The 18788-nt window shown below is 45.3% G+C and overlaps 1 protein-coding gene across 1 annotated transcript in view; it reads right to left on the bottom strand.

The window, feature by feature from the left end:
* FSIP2 (fibrous sheath interacting protein 2) overlaps positions 1-18267 on the bottom strand; it is a 52873-nt gene extending 34606 nt beyond the window's left edge. The window contains exons 1-2 of the mRNA XM_056808879.1: positions 17979-18267; positions 15178-15303 (exon numbers count right to left, since the gene is read on the bottom strand). Of these exons, the coding sequence (XP_056664857.1) occupies positions 15178-15303; positions 17979-18077 (225 nt within the window). The 5' untranslated portion in view covers positions 18078-18267. The remainder of the gene's footprint in view (positions 1-15177; positions 15304-17978) is intronic.
* Positions 18268-18788: the final 521 nt, after the last annotated feature.

Genomic DNA, 18788 nt, shown 5'->3' with positions numbered 1-18788 from the left:
TCTCCCTGTCTCTTTGACTTTCTATCTCTCTGTCTTCAATATCTGTCTCTCTCCTTTCTCTCCTCTGTATTTCTTTCATTTTCTGTTCCTGAATGTCCTTCCCTGTCTCTCCCCCCTCTCCATCTCTCTCCGTCTGTTTTTGTTTCTCTCCTGTCTCTCAGTATCTCTCTCTTTTTGTTATTGTCTGTACTTCTCTAGTTCTCCCTCTGTCTCTTTACATCTCTCTCATTATTTCTCTCTTTTGTTCTATCTCTTGTCTCTACTCTTTCTCTCCTTTTCTTTCTGCCTGTGCTTCTCTCTGTCTCTTTGTCTCTCTCCATTTCTTTCTCTGTCCCCTCTGTCTCTGTCCTTCTGTCTCTCCTTTTTTGTTTATCTGTCCTCTCTGTCTCTCCCTTTGTCTCTCTCATCTCTCTTTTTCTGTGTCCTCTCTCTGTCCCTCCCTCTCTCCATCTTTTTCCATATCTGCCTCCTCTCTCTGACTCTCTATTTCTCATTCTCTCTATATTGTCTCTCCTCTAATTCACTCCTTTTCAGTTTCAATCTGTCCTTCTCCCTCTGTCTTGCTCCATCTCCTTTTATTTGTGTCCTCTTTATGTCTCTATATCTCTCCTCTGTCTCTTTCCTTTTCTCTTACTGTCTGTACTTTTCTCTCTATCTCTCTTTCTCTGTCTCCCCCTTCCTTATCTCTCTTTCTTTTCTCTAGGTCGTTCTCCTTCTCTCTTTCCATCTGTCTCTTCCGTATCTCCTTTTCTGCTTCTGGTTGTCCTTTCTTTGTCCCTATTTCTGTCTCTTAGTTTCTCTCCATCTTTGTTTCTCTGTCTCTTCTCTCTGTCTCCTCTTTCACTTCTCTCTCCTCTGTATCTTTCCCTTTTTTGCTTGTCTATACTCTTCTATCTCACTCCATCTCTTTCTGTCTCCTCTCTCTGTACCTCCCTGTCTTTTGACTATCTTTTTTTCTCTGTCTCTCCTCTGTATCTCCTTTTCTGGTTCTGACTGTCCATTCCTGTCTCACTCTCCTTCTGCTTCATTGTCTCTCTCATTCCATATATCCTTTTCTCTCTCCTTTCTCTGTTTCTCTCCTGTGTTTCTTTGACTCTCCTCTCTATATCTCTTTCCTTTTCTGCTTCTGATTGCCCTTCTCTCTGTCTCTCTCCATTTCTCTCTGCCTCTTCTGTCTCTCCCTCTGTATTTGTCTCTCTCCATCTCTGTCTCTTCCTCTGTCTCCTGATCTTTCTCTGTCTCCTTCATCCTCTCCTCTACCTCTCTCCTTCTGGATCTACTCTGTTTCATATTCTGTTTCTATCATTCTCTGTTTGTCTCTCCATCTGTCTCTTTGTCTCTCTCCATCTTTCTTTCTCTGTCTCCTCTGTCTCTTCCTCTATGTTTCTTTTACATACATCTCTTTTTCTCAGTCTCTCTCCATCTTTCTCTGTCTCCTCTCTCCATTTCTCCTTGACCCTCTCTTCCACCTCTCCTCTGAATCTCTTTACTTTTTGTTTCTGACTGTACTTCTCTGTCTTTCCATCTGTTTCTGTCTCTTTCTTTGTCTCCTCTCTCTGTTTCTTTCCTTCTATATCTCCTCTGCATCTCTCTCCTTTTTTTGTTTCTGTCCCTTTGCCTCTGTCCCTCTTTGTCTATTTCTCTCTTTCTCTATCTCCTCTGTCTTTCCCTCTCTTTGTCTCTTTCCATCTCTCTGTATCTCTTCTTTCTGATTCTATCTCTCCTCTGACTTTCTCCTTCTGTCTCTTCTCTGTGGCATCTTTCCTCTCCTTTTCTCTTTCTATATGTCCTCCTCCTCCTCCTCCTTCTCCTATTCTCTGTATCTCTCTCTATTTCTCTTTTCTGTCCTCTCTCTCCCTGTCTCTCTCAATCCTTCTCTCTTTCTCCTCTCTCTGTCTCTCTCCTTTCTCTTTTCTTTATCTTTCTCCTTTTTTGTTTCCATCTGTCCTTCTGTCTCTCCCTCTCTGTCTCCTCTCTGTGTCTCCCTCTGTCTTTGTCTCTCTCCTTTTTGTCTCTCTCTCTCTTTGCCTCCCTCCATTTCTCTTTCTCTGTCTCCTATTTGTGTCTCCTTCTCTATCACTCTCCTGTCTCTCCACTGTATTTCTCCTGTTTCTCTATCTATTCTTCTTTGTCTCTATCTCTTTCTCTCCTCCCTTGTCTCTCCCCATCTCCTTTTTCTGTTGGTCTATTCTCCTCTGCCTTTCTCCTGTCTCTCTCTTTTCTTTTCTTTTTCTGGCTAGCCTTCTCTGGCTCTCCCTCTGTCTCTTACTCTTGATCTCTCTTTCTCTTTCTCTCTCTGTCTCTATCTCTTTCATTCCCTCTCTCTCTTTTGTTTCTTTCCTGACTCTCCTCTGTGTCTCTCCTTTTCTTTCTGTCTGTCCTTTTCTCTTTCTCTCTCTCCTATATCTCCTCTGTTTTTCTCTCCTTTTTGTTTCTCTGTCCTTCTGTCTGTCTTTCCCTCTCTCCATCTGTATCTTCTCTGACTCTATCTCTCCTCTCTCTCCTTTTCTCTTTCTATATATCATTCCCTCTCTCTCACTCACTTTCACCTCTCTATCTTCTTCTCTCTCCTCCTCCTCCTTTTCTTCTTCTTCTTCTTCTTCTTCTTCTTCTTCTTCTTCTTCTTCTTCTTCTTCTTCTTCTTCTTCTTCTTCTTCTTCTTCTTCTCCTTCTCCTTCTCCTTCTCCTTCTCCTCCTCCTTTTCTTTCCTATGAATTTTTGTCCTTTTCTGTTTTTGTCTGTCCTCTCCTTCTCTCTCTGCCTTTCTCCTCTCTGTTTCTCTCTTATGTCTCCTTCTGGCTCTCCTCTGTACTTATCTCCTTTTCTGTTTCGGTCTGTTCTTCTCTCTGTCTCTCCCTCTTTGTCTCTCTCCATCTCCCTCTGTCTCCTCCTTAAGACTGTCTATTTCTCCTCTGTTTTTCTCCTGTCTCTCTTCTGTGTCTCTCTCCTTTTCTTTCTCTCTCCCTCTCTCTTTATCTCTCTCCATCTCCTCTGTCTCTCTCCTTTTGTTTCTCTGTCCTTTTCTCTCTGTCTTTCCCTGTCTCTGTCTCTTGATCTCTTTCTCTCTCCTCTCTGTCTTATTTCTCTGTCTGTCCTTCTCTTTCTTTCCTTGTCTCTTTATCTCCCTCTCTGATATATCTCCTGTATCTTCCTCTGTTTGTTAGTGTTTTTACTTCTCTCTTTCTCTTCCTCTGTCTCTCACTATCTCTCTGTCTTCATCTCCCTTGGTCTCTTTTTCCCTCCCATCTCTTTCTCTGTCTCCTCTGCCTCTATTTCTCTCCTTCCATCTCTCTTCTGTATCTTTTTCCTTTTTTAGTTTCTGTCTGTCTGTGTCTCTCCTTTCTCTGTATCTCCCTTGGTCTCTTTGTCTCTCTCCATCTCTCTTTCTCTGTCCGTTTCTCTCCCCTCTCCTTTCCCTCTCCTCTTTTCTTTTTCTGTCCTCTCTCTGCCTCTTCCTCTATCTCTGTCTCTATTTCTCTTGTCTACTTTATCTGTCTTCCCTCCCCCCCATCTTTGTCCCTCTGTCTCTCTCCATCTCTCTCTGTCTCCTCTCTCTGGTTTCCCCTCTCTCTTGGTCTCTCTCTGACTCTATTTCTATCCCTTCTCTGTCTCTCCAGTATCTCCTCTGCATCTCTCTCCATTTATGTTTCTGTCCTTCTCTCTGTTTCTCTGTCTCCCTCTCTCCACTCTCTGTCTGTCATTCCCTCTGTCTCATTTATCTTTTTTTCTCTTTATGTTTGTCCATCTCTCTCTGTCTCCTCTTTCTGATTCTCTATCTCTCCTTTCTCCCCTCTGTATCTCTCTCCTTTTCTGTTTCTGGCTGTCCTCTGTCTCTCAATCTCTCTTCCTCTTTTTCCATCTCTGCCTCTCACACCCTCTCTCTCCTGTCTCTCTTTTGTGTCTCTCCTTTCCCCTTTTTGTTTGTCCTCTCTGTTGCTTCCTGTCTTTGTCTTTCTCCATCTTTCTCTGTTTCCCCTCTCTGTCTCTTTCTCCCTCCTTCTGTCCCTCCTATGTATCTCCTTTTCTGTTTCTCTTTTTTGACTCTGTCTCTTTGTCTCTCTCTTCTTGTCTCTTTCTCCATCTCTTTTTCTGCCTCCTCTGTCTCTGTTTCACTCCCCTCTCCCACTCTTTCCATCTCCTCTGTATTTCTCTCCTTTTTTGTTTGTCTGTTTCTCTCTCTCTTCCTATTTTTCTCTCTCGCTTTTCTCTGTCTCTGTCCAGTATCTCCTCTGCATCTCTGACTCTTCTCTATCTTCTCTCTCTCTCTCTCCTCTGTCTCTCCTTCATATCTCTGTCCTTTTCTGTTTCTGTCATTCTCCCCCACCCCTTTCTTATGTCTCCTTCTGGCTCTCCTCTGTATCTCTCTCCTTTTCTGTTTCTGTCTGTGCTTCCCTCTGTCTCTCTGCCTCTCTCCTAATCTTTTTTCTCTTTCCATCTCTTTATCTCTCTCCATCCCTCTTTCTCTATCTCCTCTTTGTCTCTTCCTCTCTTTGTCTCTATCTTTCTTCTTCTGTTTTGTCTTTTTGACTCTCTTTGCATCTTTCTGTCTAACGTCTCTGTCTTTCTCCTTTTCTCTCTCTGTCTCATTATCTCTCCTCTCCTGTTTCTGTCTGTCCTCTGTCTCTCTCCATCTCTCTTTTTCTCTATCCTCTGTCTCTCCTCTGCATCTCTTATTCTATCTCTCTTGTGTGTCTCTATCTTTATCTTTCTGTCCTCTCTATATTTCTCCCTATTTATATCTCTGTCTCCTCTCTCTTTTCTCCTGTCTTTCCTTTGTATCTCTCCTCCTTTTATGCTTGTTTGCTCTCTCTTTCCCTCTATCTCTTTGTCTTTCTCCATCGTTCTTTCTTTGTATCCCCTCTATGTCTCTCCCTCTCTTTGTCTCTCTGTCTCCATCTCTCCTCTCTTTCTCCACTGTCTCTCTCTCCTTTTCTCTTTGTCTTTCTCTGTTTCTCATTCTTTGTCTATCTCCATCTTTCTCTCTCCTCTGTCTCTCCCTCTCCCTTCCAACCCTCCTCTCTCTCCATCTCCTTTGTCTCATATCTCTTATCTCTCTCTCCTCTGTCTCTCCTTTTCTGTTTCTCTGTCCTTCTCTCTCTGCTGTTTCTCCTCTCTGTGTTTCTCCATCTCCTCCTCCTCCTCTTCTTCTTTCTTTTTCTTCTCCTTCTCCTCCTCCTCCTCCTCCTCCTCCTCTCTTTCCTCTGCATTTTTGTCCTTTTCTGTTTTTGTCTGCCCTCTCCCTCTCCCTCTTTGTCTTTCTCCTCTCTATTTTTCCTTATGTCTCCTTCTGGCTCTCCTCTGTATTTATCTCTTCTGTTTTGATCTGTTCTGTCTCTCCCTCTCCCCTTTGTCTCTGTCTCTGATTCCAGTCTCTCCTCTGTATTTCTTCATTTGTTTCTTTCCTTCTCTGTCTCTCAATCCACCTCTCTTAGTCTCTTCTTTCTTTTTCTGTATCTCTCCTTTTCTGTTTCTATCTGTCCTTCTCTCTCTCTCTTTCTCTGTCTCCTCTCAGTGTATCCCTCTATCTCTCTCTGTCTCTCTTTTTCTCTCTTATGTCTCCTGGCTCTTCTCGGTATCTCTCGCCTTTTCTGTTTCTTTTCTTCTCTGTCTCAATCTCTTTCTGTGTCTCCTTTCTGGCTCTCTCTCTTTCCAACTCTATTTCTGTCTCTTCTCTGTCTCTTTCTGTTTTCTCTCTCCCCATCTCTCCTCTGTCTCTCTTCTTGTCTGTTTCTCTATCTCTTACTCTGTCTCTTTCTCTCTCTCTCTCTCTTTCAGTATCTTCTCTCTGTGTCTCTTTGTACCTCTTATTTCTCTTTCATTTCTCTCTGTCCCTCAGCTTCTCTCTGTCTTTCCTCTGTCTCTTTTTCTGCTTATGGTTGTCGTTCTCTCTCTCTGTCTCTCCCTCTCTTTGTCTCTCTCCCCCTTCTCTTTCTCTCTCTCCTTTTCTGTTTCTGTCTGTGCTTCCCTCTGCCTCTCTTCTTCTGTCTCTTTGTCTCTCTCCTAATCTCTTTTTACTCTCTCCCTGTCTCTTTGCATACCTCTTTATCTCTCCCTGTTTGTCTCTCTCCATTTCTCTTTTTCTGTCTCTTCTCTTTATCTGTCCTTCTATATCTCCTTTTCTATTTCTGGTTGTCCTTCTCTCTCTGTCTCTACCTCTGTCTCTTTGTCTCTCTGCTTTCTCTTCTCTGTATGCCCTTTTCTGTCTGTTCTCTGTCTCCCTCCATCTCTTTTTCTCCATCACTCTTTCTCTCTCCTCTGTCTCTCTTGTGTTTCTCTCTCCTTTTCTATTTCTGGTTGTCCTCTTTCTGTCTTTCCCTCCGTCTCCCTGTCTCTCTACATCTTCCTTTGTCTCTCCCTCTGTCTCTTTGTCTCTGTTTCTCTCTTCTACCTCTGTCGTTTTATCTCTCCTCTGTGTCTCTCTTCTTTTCTGTTTCTGGCTGTCCTAGTTTTAACTCCCACTGTCTCTTTGTCTCTCTCTCCATTTCTCTATCTGTGTCCTCTGTTTCTCTCTTTTTGTGTCTCTTTTTCTGTTTCTCTTGATTCTTCTCTTTGTCTCTTTCTCTCTCCATCTCTTTTTCTGTCTTCCCCTTGTATCTTTGTGTCTCTCTCTTATGCATCTTTGTCTATCTCTCCATCTCTTTCTTTGTCTCCTCTCTCTGTATCTCTCTTCTTTTCCTTTTCTGTTTGTCCTCTTTCTCTTGTCTACTACCTTTGCCATTCTCCTTCTGTCTCTCCTGTTTTCTGTTTCTGGCTGTCCTTTCTCTCTCTCCCTCTTTTTTATCTCTTTCTCCTCTCTCTGTTTTTGTCCCTCTCATTCTCTCTCTCCTCTGTCTCTCTCTTTCTGGCTGTCCTTTCATCCTTCTGTCTCTCCCTTCCCTTTTCCTGTCACTCTACTGTCTCTATCGTTTTCTATTTCAGTTCCTTGTCTCTCCATTTTTCTCCTTTTCTGTCCACCTCTTCTTCTCTGTCACTCTCTGTCTCTCTTTTTCTTTTCTTACTGTCCCTCTCCTTCCTTCCCTCTCCTCTGTCTCCTATCTCTCCCCTGTCTCTCCTTGCTGTTTCTGGATGTCCTCCCTCAGTCTCAGTCTCTCTCTCTGTTTCTGGATGTCCTCCCTCAGTCTCTCTCTCTCTCTCCTTTTCTGTTTGTTCTCTGTCTCTGTCTCTGACTCTTCTCTCTCTCTTTCCCACTCTGACTCTCCATCTCTCTTCCTTCTGTATCTTGGTATCTATCTGTTTCTCTCCCTCTGTATCTTTGTCTCTCTTCATCTCTCTGTCTTTCCTCTGTCTCTATTTCTCTGGTCTACTATCTGTTTCTCCCTCCATTTCATTCTCTCTTTTCCTGTCTCTCTTTTTCTCTTTCTGGATGCCTTTCCATCTGTCTCTCCTTTATCTTTTTCTGTCACTTTTTCTATCTTTGTTCTCTCTATAGTTTTATATTTCTCTTCCTTGTCTCCCCTTCCATTTCTCTCCTTTTCTGTCCATCTTTCTCATATCTTCTCTCTCTGTCTCTTTCTGCCAGTGTCTTTCTTTGGTCTCTCCATCTCTCATCTTGTGTCTTTCTCCTTTGCTGTTTTCTTCCTCTTCTCTGCCTCTGTCTCTCTCATCCCTCATCTCTTTCTCCCTGTCTGTCTCTCCTAGTATCTGCCTTTCTCTCACCATCTATTTATTTCTCCTCTTTATGCCTTTACTCTTTTGTTTCTCACCTCATTCTTTCTACTACATTGTGTCTCACATTCTTTGTTTCTCCTTCTCTTCTGTCTCTTTGTGTATGTCACTCTGTCTCTTTTTCTGTCCCATGTCTGCTTTTTTGTTTGTTCCTCCTTCTCCCCCTCTTGCCCCTTTGTCTCACTGTTACTTTTTCTCTTTCCTTCTATCTCTCTTGTCTGTCTTTCCTTCTCTTGCTGTTTTTACTTCTTCCTCTTTGTCTCTCTCCTTTATTTCTGTTTCATTCCCCTTTCTCTCTCTTCTTTTCTTCTCCCTCTCTCCTGTTTTTCTCTCCTTGGCACTCATTCTCTGTCACTGACTCCCCCTTTTTTCTCACCTCTCCCTTTCTTTGTCTCCATCACTTTTCACTGCATTTTCTCTTCCTTTCCATCTGTCCCTCTCCCTCTCCTTTGCATCTTTCTCTGCCTCTCTCTCCTTCTGTCTCGTCTCTCCCTTTATCTCTTATTACAATTTCTCCTTTTCTCTCTTTTGTTCCTCCGTCTCTCATGTTCTCAGTCTTACCTCTTCTGTCTTTTCTTTTCTCTTTCTCCTTCCCAATGTCTCTTTCTCTCTCTTCATCTCTCTCTGTCTGGCTCTCTCTCCCCCTCTCCCTTCTCCGTTTGTCTCTATTTTCTGTGTATCTCTCTTCTCTGTCTCTCCTTCTCTTGTTCTATGTCCTTTTTCCTTCTTTGTTTTTCCTGTTTTTCTCTCCTTCTTTCCTTCTATCTATCCTTTCAGTCTCCCATCTTTTTTCTCTTGTCTGCTTGTCTCTCTTCTCTTTTCTTGTCTCCTCTGTCTCTCTCCTTATCTCTCTTCCTCTTTGTCACTCCTCCTCTCTCCTTTTTCCATCTCTCCTGTCCTTCATCTTCTCAGTCTCTCCTTCCCTCTGTTTCTGTCACTTTCTCTGACTTTCCTTTTCTGTTTCTCCTGTCTTTCTCTCCTCTTTTCTTTTTTCCTTCTCAATCTCTTCTGTCTCCTTTTTTCTCTTTTTTCTGTGTCCATATTTCCTTCCATTTTCAATCTTTTTGTCTCTCTGTCACTGTCTCTATCTCCTGTTTTTCTTCTCTCTTGATTGTCTCTCCTGTGTCTCTCCACTCTCTCTCCTGTCTCTCTCCTTTCCTGTCTGTCTTTCTCTCCATCTCTCTTCTATATTTCCTGTCTTCCTCAGCTTCTTCTCTTTCCCTCTTCCTCTCTTCTGTCAGTCTTTGTCCATCTCTTCTTCTCTTTGTCTTTCCTCATTTCTTGTCTGTTATTCTCTCCCATCTCTCCTGTCTTTTTTCTTGTTCTCTCTCCTTTCCTTCCATCTATTTTTTCTCTCACACCTTCTTCCTTTTCATCTCTCCTTTTGCCTCTCTGTATTTCTCATTTCTCTCACCTTTTCTGTCTTTATTTCTTTTCTTCTTCCTCTCCCTATCCCTCTCGTCCATCTGCTTTTTTGTCTCTTTCCCCTTCTCTCTCCCATGTCTGTCTCCTGTCTCCTTTTCATTGTCTTTCATTCCCTCTGTATATTTCTCTCCTTCCTTCTCTTGCCCTGTCTCTCCTTTCTTTCTCCTTCTTTGCTTTTTTCTTTTTGTCTTTCTGTTTCTTGTCTCCTATATTTCTTTCTTTCCCTGTCTCACTCTATCTCTGTCTGCTTTCTGGCATCTCTCTCCTTTTGTCTCTCTTTAACTCTCTTCGACTTCTGTCTGTCTCTCACCTTTTCATTCTCTGTCTCTCATCTTCTCAGGGTCCTTTTCTGTTTCCGTCTCTTTGTCTCTCCTCTTGCTTTCTGTCTCCAACTGCATTTGTCTCTCTCCTACTCTTTCCTCCTGTCTCTCCTCTTTTGTCTCTCTCCTACTTCTGTCTCTCCATCTCCTCCTTTTTGTCCCTTTCCCTCCTTCCTGTTTCCTTTATTCTTTCTCTACTTTCTTTTTGTCTGTCACTGTCTTTCTTCGTCTCTCCTTTCTCACATCTCTCTCCTTCCCTGTTTTTCCTTCTATCCCTGTTTCTGTCAGTCTCTTTCTCCTTCCATTCCTCTCCTTATCTTTCCATTTCTATCCTCTTCTCTCTCCTTTGTCTCACCTTCTCTCATTTTTCTCCTCCTCTTTCTGTCTCTTTGTCTCTCCACTTCTGTCTCTCCCCCTTTCCGTTTCTATTTTTCCTTATGTCTACCATTGTCTCTCTCCATCACTGTTTTCCTGCCTTCTTCTCTCATCTTTCCTCCCCTTCCTCTTGCTGTCTCTCTCCTTCTCTTGTGCCCCGTATTCTCTCTTTTCTCTCTCCTTTCCTTCTCTTTGTTTGCTTTCTCTCCTCTCCATTTCCTTTTTGTCTCTCTCTGTACTGTCTCTTTTCTTTCATTCCTGTCTCTCATTCCCTTTGTCTCTTTCTGTATCCTTTTCTGTCTCCTGTCTCTCCTCTGCCTCTAACTTGTCTCTACCCTTTTCTATGTCTTTTTCTCCTCTCTACCTTTCCTTCTTCCTCTGTCCCTCTCTCTTTGGCCTCCTTTTCTCTCTCTCTCCTTCTGGCCGTTTCTCTCTTCTGACTGTCAGTCTCTCCTTATCTAGTTCTCCTTCTGAACTTTGATCTGTCTCTACTTTTCTGTGTGCTCTTTCTATCACTGTCTTTCCTCCTATTTCTGTTTTTTTGTCTCTTTCCTTCTATCTCTCTCTCCATCAATCTGTCTCCTTGTTTCTCTCTTTTCCCTCCCGTCTCTCCTTGTTCTCTTCTTCTACTTCTCTCTCCTTCATTCTTTCTTTCCTGTCCCTCGTGTTTTTTTCTCCCTCTCCTGCTCTGACTTTCCCCCCTTCTTTACTGTCTCTTTCCTTCTTTGTATCTCATATTCTGTCTTCCTCCTTTTCTTTCTCGTCTCCTTCTGTCTCTATCTCTTCCTCTCCTTTCCTCGTGTTTTTTCCCTCTTTTCTTTCCTTTTCTCTCACCTTTCTGTCCTCTCCTTTCCTTTGTCTTTTTCTCTCTCCACCACTGTTTCTTTCCCACATTTCTCTGCTTCTGTCTCCCTCCACTCCTCTCTCCTCCTTGCATATCTCCTTTTCTCAAGCTCTCTCCTCTTGCATTGTCTCTCCTCATCTCTCCCCTTTCCTCCTGTCTCTTCTTTCTCCTTTCCCTCTCCTTTGTTGTCCTTTCTTTATCCTTTTGTTTGTCATTCCTTCCCTTTGTACCTGTTATTTTCTCCCATGACTCTTTTTCTCTTCATGTCTCCATGTTTCTGTTGTCTTTTTCTAATTCAGTCTCTCCTTTCCTTTCTATCTCTTTTCTGTCCCTTTGTCTCTCTACATCACTGTCTCTCCTCTCTCCTGTTCCTCTTCTACCTTTCTCCATTTCTGCCTCTTCCATGCCTATCTCCTGCCTCACTTTCTATATTTTTTCTCCATCTCTACACTTCTTTCTGCTTTTGTCTTTGCCTTTCTCTCCCTCCTCTTCTCTCGTTTCATTCTTTATCTTTCTGCTGTCTCTTTCCATTACTGTTTCTCCCATTGTCTCTGTATGTTCTCTCCTTTGTTTCTGTCTGTCCTTTTCTTTCACCTTCCCTCTCCTGTACCTTCCTATCAGTCTCTCCTGTTTCTCTTTCCCTATATCATTCTCTTACCTTCTCTCTCCTCTATCTCCTTTCCTGTCTCCCAACCTCTCTCCCTTTTTTGTCTCTCCCTTTATCTTTCTCCTCTCTTAAATTCTTTCTGTTCTTCTCCCTCTCCTGTCTTTCTTTTTCCTGTCTTTCATTGTCTCTATTTCTCTCCTCTTTCCTCTGTCTTCCCCAGTCTCTCTTGACTTTTCTCTCATCTCCCTTTCTCTTTCTTCTTCTCAATCTATCTCTCCTCTTGTACTCTATTTTTCCCTTTTCTCTCTTCTTCCATCTCTCATTTTCTTTTTGTATCTCTGCTCTTTTTCTGTCTCTCCATTTCTTTTCTTCTTTCTATCCTCTCCCTTTCCCTCTCCTTTTTTGGTTCTGCTACATTCTCTCCTTCTGTCTCTTTATCTTTCTCCTCTTTCACTTTCTGTATCTCTTATTCTGTTTTCCCTTCTGTTTCTCTCTCCACCATTGCCTGTCTCATTCCTTCTGTTTCTCTTTTTCTCCCTCCCCCTGTCTCTTTTTAGCTCTCTCCTCTCTGTGTGTACACAGCCCTAAAGACCAAACCTTCAAGTGAGTGATAAGAACCCCATATCTACACAAGAAGCACCAGGTCGTTGCTCTCTTAATTTTTTCTGGTCTCTTGTGAATTAGCCTAGTAGCAAATGATGGGGGTTGTTTTCATTAGGATGATAGTGGCCGTAGAACACAGAAGTTCCTTGTTGAGGGAAGGATAGACATGAGAAGGAACGAAGAGAGAGGTTTCAGGCTCTTCTCCCTTATGGGAGATAGTTATGGGGTTCCCCGTTTTGTTTAGGGTCCAGTGATGGCAGAAGCAGAAGCAGCTACCCCATGTGTAAGAGAAGAGGGAGGGGATAGGATCAGGTTGTAATTTCTAAAGCGTTTGATGTGGGCTAAAGTCCTGTAAGGCCCAGCTATTGGCCATTCCACCCCTTAGGATCTCTGGTTATGTGGCAGTTGCCAGCTGGAGTCATTTGTTCCTTGAACCGAGTGAGGTCTCCTTCATTTATTATTGCCTCACACTCCTGGCTTTGAATTCTACTAGCCCCCATTTCGAAAGTTCCTCCGAGGTTAGAGTATTGTCCTCCCAGACTGTGTAACACAGGTATCGTGTTGCCATGTTCCCTTACTGAATCATATTGGGATATTATTCTCTTATTGTATTATTAGAACTGCGTTATCATCATTTTACAGGTGGTCATAATCAAGGCTTAGGAATCCTTACACAGGGTTGGACAGGAAATATCTGACCTTGAATTTGAACCCAGATCTCTGGACTCTAAGTTTAGTATACTTCTTACATCCTCATCAGTCACTCGCTTGTTTGAGGTAACTGAGGAAGTTTCATTATAATGTACCTTAAATCAAGGCCTTGCAGCATGCCACCATTTTCTTCCCATCATGAGTAGCCAGTGTGATAACCTAATTGTTCCCTGTCAGACAGGGTCATTGCGAAGATCAAATGAGATAATGTACCATAGTGTTGGGTTGGTGGCTAAGCACCATCTAAATGTAAACTAAAGACCAACAGTGTGGTCCAGTGTTTACTCCTAATTTGACTTCTTTCACTAAGTGTCTGAGGCTAGATTTGAACCCAGATCTTCCTTTCACTTACTAGCTAGCTACTCTGGTACATCATTTCACCCTACCTTGGTTTTCTCACCTGTCAAATGAGCTGGAGGAGGCAGTAGCATACCACTCTGGTATCTCTGCCATGAAAACCCCAAATGGGGTCATGAGGAGTCAGACATGACTGAAACACCTGAACAATAACTTCTTGACTCCGGGCTTGGTGCTTTAGGTGGGGACAGCAATCCTTGTAGCTATGTTGATATGGGGAGGTGCTATGAGAAGCATCAGAACATAGTGGGACAAATGCTGGGTGTGTTGTCAGAAGAGCAGTTCCAATTCTAATCTACTGCTTAGCTAGATGGCCCTGGGTAAGTCATTTGACCGATACTTTCCTTATTTTATTGGGGTGGGGGATATTAAAGACCTCTAAGATCCCTTTTGGTTGTAAGTCTGTGGTGCGATGAGAATGTTTTGGACAAAATTAATGGGCCCAAAGCAATGAAAGGTATTGGATATCTATTCACACAGTGAGGTCTTGCAGGTTCACTGTCCAGTAAGCATTCCTGGTGGTCAGCCTCATATGAAAACTAATTTGCTTTGTTGTAACTAATGAATGAAGAACAGAAAAACACCTCTCTGAAAAAGAAGTATCATGGAATGTATCAGTGAATGTTTGTGAGGGGGCGGAACAGCCACGTTTGTTAGATCGAGCTCTTGAAGGAGAAGAGGGCTGCCACGCAATGGTCATGGGGAATGCTGGGATTTTAGAGTTCCATTTGTGGGCCTTTTGTGTAGATTTGGTTTGTTTGTTGGTGATCATTGAAAAGCAGTGTGGTTTAGTAGCTAGCACAGTGGACTGGCAGTCAGGAAGAGCTGGGTTCAAATTTCTTAGCCATGTGAGGAGCTGGGCCTGGCTGTGCATGCCATCCCCTTACGTCTGGGCCATCAGGTCAATTACTCAAGTGCTCCTGGGCTTGCGGTTTCCCAATCTGTACTTATAAAGCCTGCATCACTGGGGCTGTGTGTCAGATATCTGTAGTGAACCTAATCCCTTATTTAGAGATGAGGAAATCGAGGCTCAGAGAAATGAGATGATTGTAGGAAGTCCCGATTGAAAGGCTGCTCCTTCTCTGCTCAATAATAATAGTAATAGCTAACAATAACACCAGAAGGCTTACAGAGCACTCTCTGCATATTACCTTGGATGATCCTTGTACAGGTCCCATGGAGGGGAGGCTGGAGGGCTGGAGGCAGGGGGTGGGGGGGTGGGGCAGTGCTGTTTAGCTCTTAGGATAGACACAGCACCCAAATTCCCACTTGCAGCAGAGCAGACAGGCAGCCTTTGTAGTCAGAGAGTTGGGAAGGGCTGCTCTTGACTGAGTGGGCCAGTTGATGGAGGAAGAGGCTGGTTGCCCAGCAACCATCAGAACTTTGAAAAGGGTGCAGTTCTGACTTTGGATCAGTTACCCTCCTAGGCAAAAGGATGCTACACAGCTTCAATGTGGAGCCTTAGGTGGGATGGTGGCCAGTCACAGGGACACAACACAGCTTGTGCATTTTTTGACTGGGAGGAAGGAAGCAGAAAGCTTTAAGATGGGCCTTAAGAAGGGAAGTTCAGGGCTTTGAGAGGTGAATGACAGAGGTTTCCAGTGAGCTTTGCCCCCATCCCTTGGCTGAAGTAGGCTACTGGAATAGAAAGTATGTGGGCCTACCTGCTCTACTGTATGTCACCTTTAAGTGTTACAAAGTGCTTTATCTCATTTGAATCCCACAACAACCCTGAACAGGAGAAGCTATTACTATCTCCATTTCAGAAATTAGGAAACTCAGGTTCAGAGAGTAACTGGTCCAGGGTCCCGAAGCTAGTAAGTATCTGCGGTAGGACTCGAATTCTGGTCTTTCTTACCTGGAAGAAGAAAAGATTTTTTTAATGCCTGAATTAAATAATCAGGTCTGAAGAAATGAAGCATTAATTGTATATGATTCATTGAATTACATGAGTTTTCAGGAGGCTTCACTGGAAACAGAACATAAGTAGTTTTCTAAAAGGCCAAAGAAACCAAGGAGGATCAAGAACCTACATTTCCTACCCATCCTACCCATGGGCTGTGTATAACCTCTTCACCCACATTGCGTCAGTCCCCCCAACTGCCAAATGTGGATTTGCTTTTAGGCTTGTGCTGGGGCACCGCCAGGAAACAGGGATCTGGTTTATGATTGGCCCATTCTGCCGTTCTCTGGTGTCATCCTTGGACTTACTAGCTAGGAAAGGGTTTAGGAAAGTGGCTGGTTGCTATTATTTATAAAAATGATTTTACCTTCTCACTTAAATTTGTGGTGTAGAATAAAGTATTACTTCCTGGGATCAAAGGCAGCTTGACGCCAAGAGGCAGGTCCAGCAGTTGAGCAGCCCCTACTCCTGGAAACTGCATTTTGTGGGTGCCCTGGCAGAAGAGAATCACCTGGGATTTAGTCTAAGTGAATCTTCTCAGGAAGAAGAGAAACTCCTGGAACTTCAATGGGCCTCCTGCTCTGTGTGCACCAAGGTATCAGTGTTCATACATACAATAGAGCCTTGGGAAATGAGCATAGATGGCATTGAGTGCAACCTCAATTCAATGTGGAAATTCCTTTTACCACATCACTGGATGGGAAGAGGGGGCACAGCCTGTGTTTGTTAGGGGACATCTAGGCCAGCCCCCTACTAGGAGCAGCAATCCCTCTGGGGATCCTCTGGCCTTCTTTTGGTTACTCTCTGGTCAGAGAGGGCATCTAATGGAACCTGTGGCCTAATGAGCACCCTCACCAGGATGGGTACATGTCATCCTCGGCCTCTTCTTCTGGCCATCTGCAGCACCAGGAAGCTCACTGCCGCCCATTCTAAATCCTCCTCCTCCTCCTCCTTCTCACAGCTTTTCAAAACACCCCAGGGATGGCTCAGGAGACGAGTAGGGAGGCCTAGCTTTTATGTGGCCTCCCCTCATGGCAGTACAAACGATAATAGAATGTTGTCAAACAGCTAGAACTCTGGGGGTTGAACTTACCCATCTTAGTAGGAGATGGGGGTGGGGAGGACTCATTTTCTCTAGTCTGCTTCTCTGTGCTTGGGCAGGGTCTGGTTAGTGCTCAGGATAAAGAAAACAAGCAGCTTCCTAATTCCACTTCTAAGCGAAGGCGTGTCTGACTCTTCACGACCCTGTGTACTGTACTGTCCAAGGGGTTCTCTTGGCAAAGACACCCAGGGGGTTTGCCATTTCCTTCTCCAGTGGATTAAGGCAAACAGAGGTGAGGCGATCACACAGCTATCAAGTGTCTGAGGCAGAATTTGAATTCAGTTCTTCCTGACAGCCCAGTGCTCTATCTGTTGGGCCACCTAACTGGCCCAAGGCTACTTGTTCAGTAGTTTTTGTTTACAGTGAGTTGAAATCTGCCCCGGCAACTTATAGCCATTTCCCCCAGTTTTGCCCACTGTGGCCAGGTTGTCTAGACCAAATCTCTTTCCATGCCAGCAGTCATGTCTGTTCCATTTAAGACTGTCCCCCTTCTCTGTCAGGAGGACAGGGACCCTCACTCTGACTCCTGCAGAGTCTGCACTAAAGTGGGCCCCCTTATCTTCCAAAGCACCTCAGCTGATTGCCAGCTGCCCCCCTTTCCTCAGGAGGCCTTCACAGACCATGAAGTCCAAACTACTCCTTTTGTTGGCACTGGGCTGACGGGGCAGCCCTAGGACCAGTGGGTGGAAGATCTTAACCCAGTGTAGGGGAAAACCACTGGTGGATGAGAGCTGGCCCAAAGTGGACTCTTTGTGAAGGTGCTGGGGTCCCCTTACTGGGAATCCTCAAGCAGATGCAGGCCCACAGATAGCACTGGCTGCTGTAGAGGGGATCCCTGCTCACTTTTGAATTGGGGGGATGGTCCTGGAGGTCCCCAAAGGCTCAGAATGGCAAGTGACTTGGGATCAGGGTAGAATTTCAAAATGGAAAGTAACTTGCCCCAAGATTACAGGCAGTTAATAGGATTGTACCCCACTCCTTTGAGATCACTACATCCCCTTCATTTTTACCAATGAGGAAACAGTTCCAGGTTAAAAGGGACATCAGAGGCCATCAATTCCAATTCCTTGACTTTAAGGTAAAGAAACCGAGACCCAGGGGGCAGCTGGGTGACCCAGAGACCAGAGTTCCTAGGTTCCAATGAGGCCTCAGACACTACCTAGCTGTATGACCCTGGGAAAGTTACTCATCCCCCCTTTGTCTAGCCCTTACCACTCTTCTGTCTTCGAACCAATCCATAGTAAAGATTCTGAGATGGAAAGTGAGGGTTAAAAAAAAAGACAGAGGTTCAGGGAGGGGAAATACTCTGCTCATGATTACATAACAACTAATTGGGAAGACTTGAAATCAGGTCTCCTGACTCCTGCCCTTCCCCTATTCTACTGGCCTCTCCCCTTCAAGCCCTTCCCCCACGCCCTAACCCTGTCCCACCTTTTTACTAGCTCACTCCCACCCCGTAAAAGGTAAAGGAGCCGCAAAGGGTTGTGGGTAGGGTCCCAGGTAGTTCAGTTGTTAGGGGTGGGGCTGAGGCGTTTGGGGGCAGGGCGGTCCGCGTTTGGGCTAGGACCAGGGTCCGGACATTCGGGGTTATAGGTAGAGGCAGAGTAGTCTATTGGCGCTGTGGTTTGAGAGCTGGGCCTGGAGTCAAGAAGCCAGAATTCAAATTCAGCCTTTGCCTCAGTTTCCTCATTTGTAAAACGAACCGGAGAAGGAAATGGCGGACCACTCCAGGATCTTTGCCCAGAAAACCCATACGGAGGCATGGAGAGTGGGAAACCACCGAAAAGGATTGTACAACAACCTTGTGGTTTGGGGCAGGGTCCTGGGTCCAAGACCCTTGGGGTTTGTAGCAGGGACTTCAAGGTTTGGGGGGGTCCTCAGGCTTAAAGGTCTTTGGGGAGGGACCTCGGGATTTGGGGCCGCCCTGCGGGGTTTAGAGCCAGTCCTACGGCCAGGGGCCAGGTTCCACACCCCCTACCCCCTCCACCGCGCCCGTAGTTGGGGGGGGGGGCAGAGCCCAAGGGTTTGGTTCCGGGGGCCCTCGGGGTTTGAGTATGGCTGCTCACCTGGCCGCACTGCTCAGTTTCCGCCACCATGTGGCTGGCGGCCGTCTTATTGGCAGCGGCATCGGCCGCCTTGGAGCAGGCGCTCAGATAGAGCTCCATGGCTCCCTAGGGCGGGAATCGGGGCAAGTGGAACGTCTCCACCTCTGCCTTGGTCGCCGTCTCCGCCTATGCCGCCTCCCCTGGACCTCTTCTCCTGCCTCCTCGTTCCCCCCTTCTCCCTGGCGTCCGGGTTTACTTCCTCTCCCCGCCGCTCTCACCCAACCCTCCTTCCCTCCCGATCCCCTCCGCAGACTTCGAAGCCCACTGGCTGCCTAGACAACCGTTCTAGTCTTACTCTTTAGCGTGCTCCTGTTCCACGCACGGGTTGCCTAGCAGCGAATACGTGACCCCTCCCCTCACGTTCAGCGAGAGCTTCTGTGTGCTCTCGGAGTTGGAGAAGGCTGTGCGCATGCGTACGCGCATGCGCACGTTGAGGGGCGGGGCCAGAAGAGGCAGGAGAAGGCGGGAGAAAATCTCTTGAGGGGTAGGATTGGGGGGGGGGCAGAGGGGTCTTGTGCTAAAACCTTTCTTGCATCCCCTTATGGAAGATGCCCCAAAGGAACAAAATAACCCTGCGCCTGGGGAGCCGACCAGTATCTCGTTTCTTAAGGGGCCAGAAGTTTGGCTTTGGGGAAAAAACAAACAGCTCATCTCCTGGATCCCAAACGTACCCACACTTAGAACAGAAATCGAGGGGTTCAAGGGGCACTGAGATACTTGGAAGGGGTTCATAGGGTCCAAGATCCAGGGCTGGTAGGGAGAGGCTGCTGT

Source organism: Monodelphis domestica, chromosome X (assembly GCF_027887165.1).
Source record: "Monodelphis domestica isolate mMonDom1 chromosome X, mMonDom1.pri, whole genome shotgun sequence".
In the NCBI taxonomy this organism is placed as follows: domain Eukaryota; kingdom Metazoa; phylum Chordata; class Mammalia; order Didelphimorphia; family Didelphidae; genus Monodelphis; species Monodelphis domestica.
Note: the sequence above shows the minus strand (reverse complement) of the source record. Positions and strands in the feature narration are given on the sequence as shown.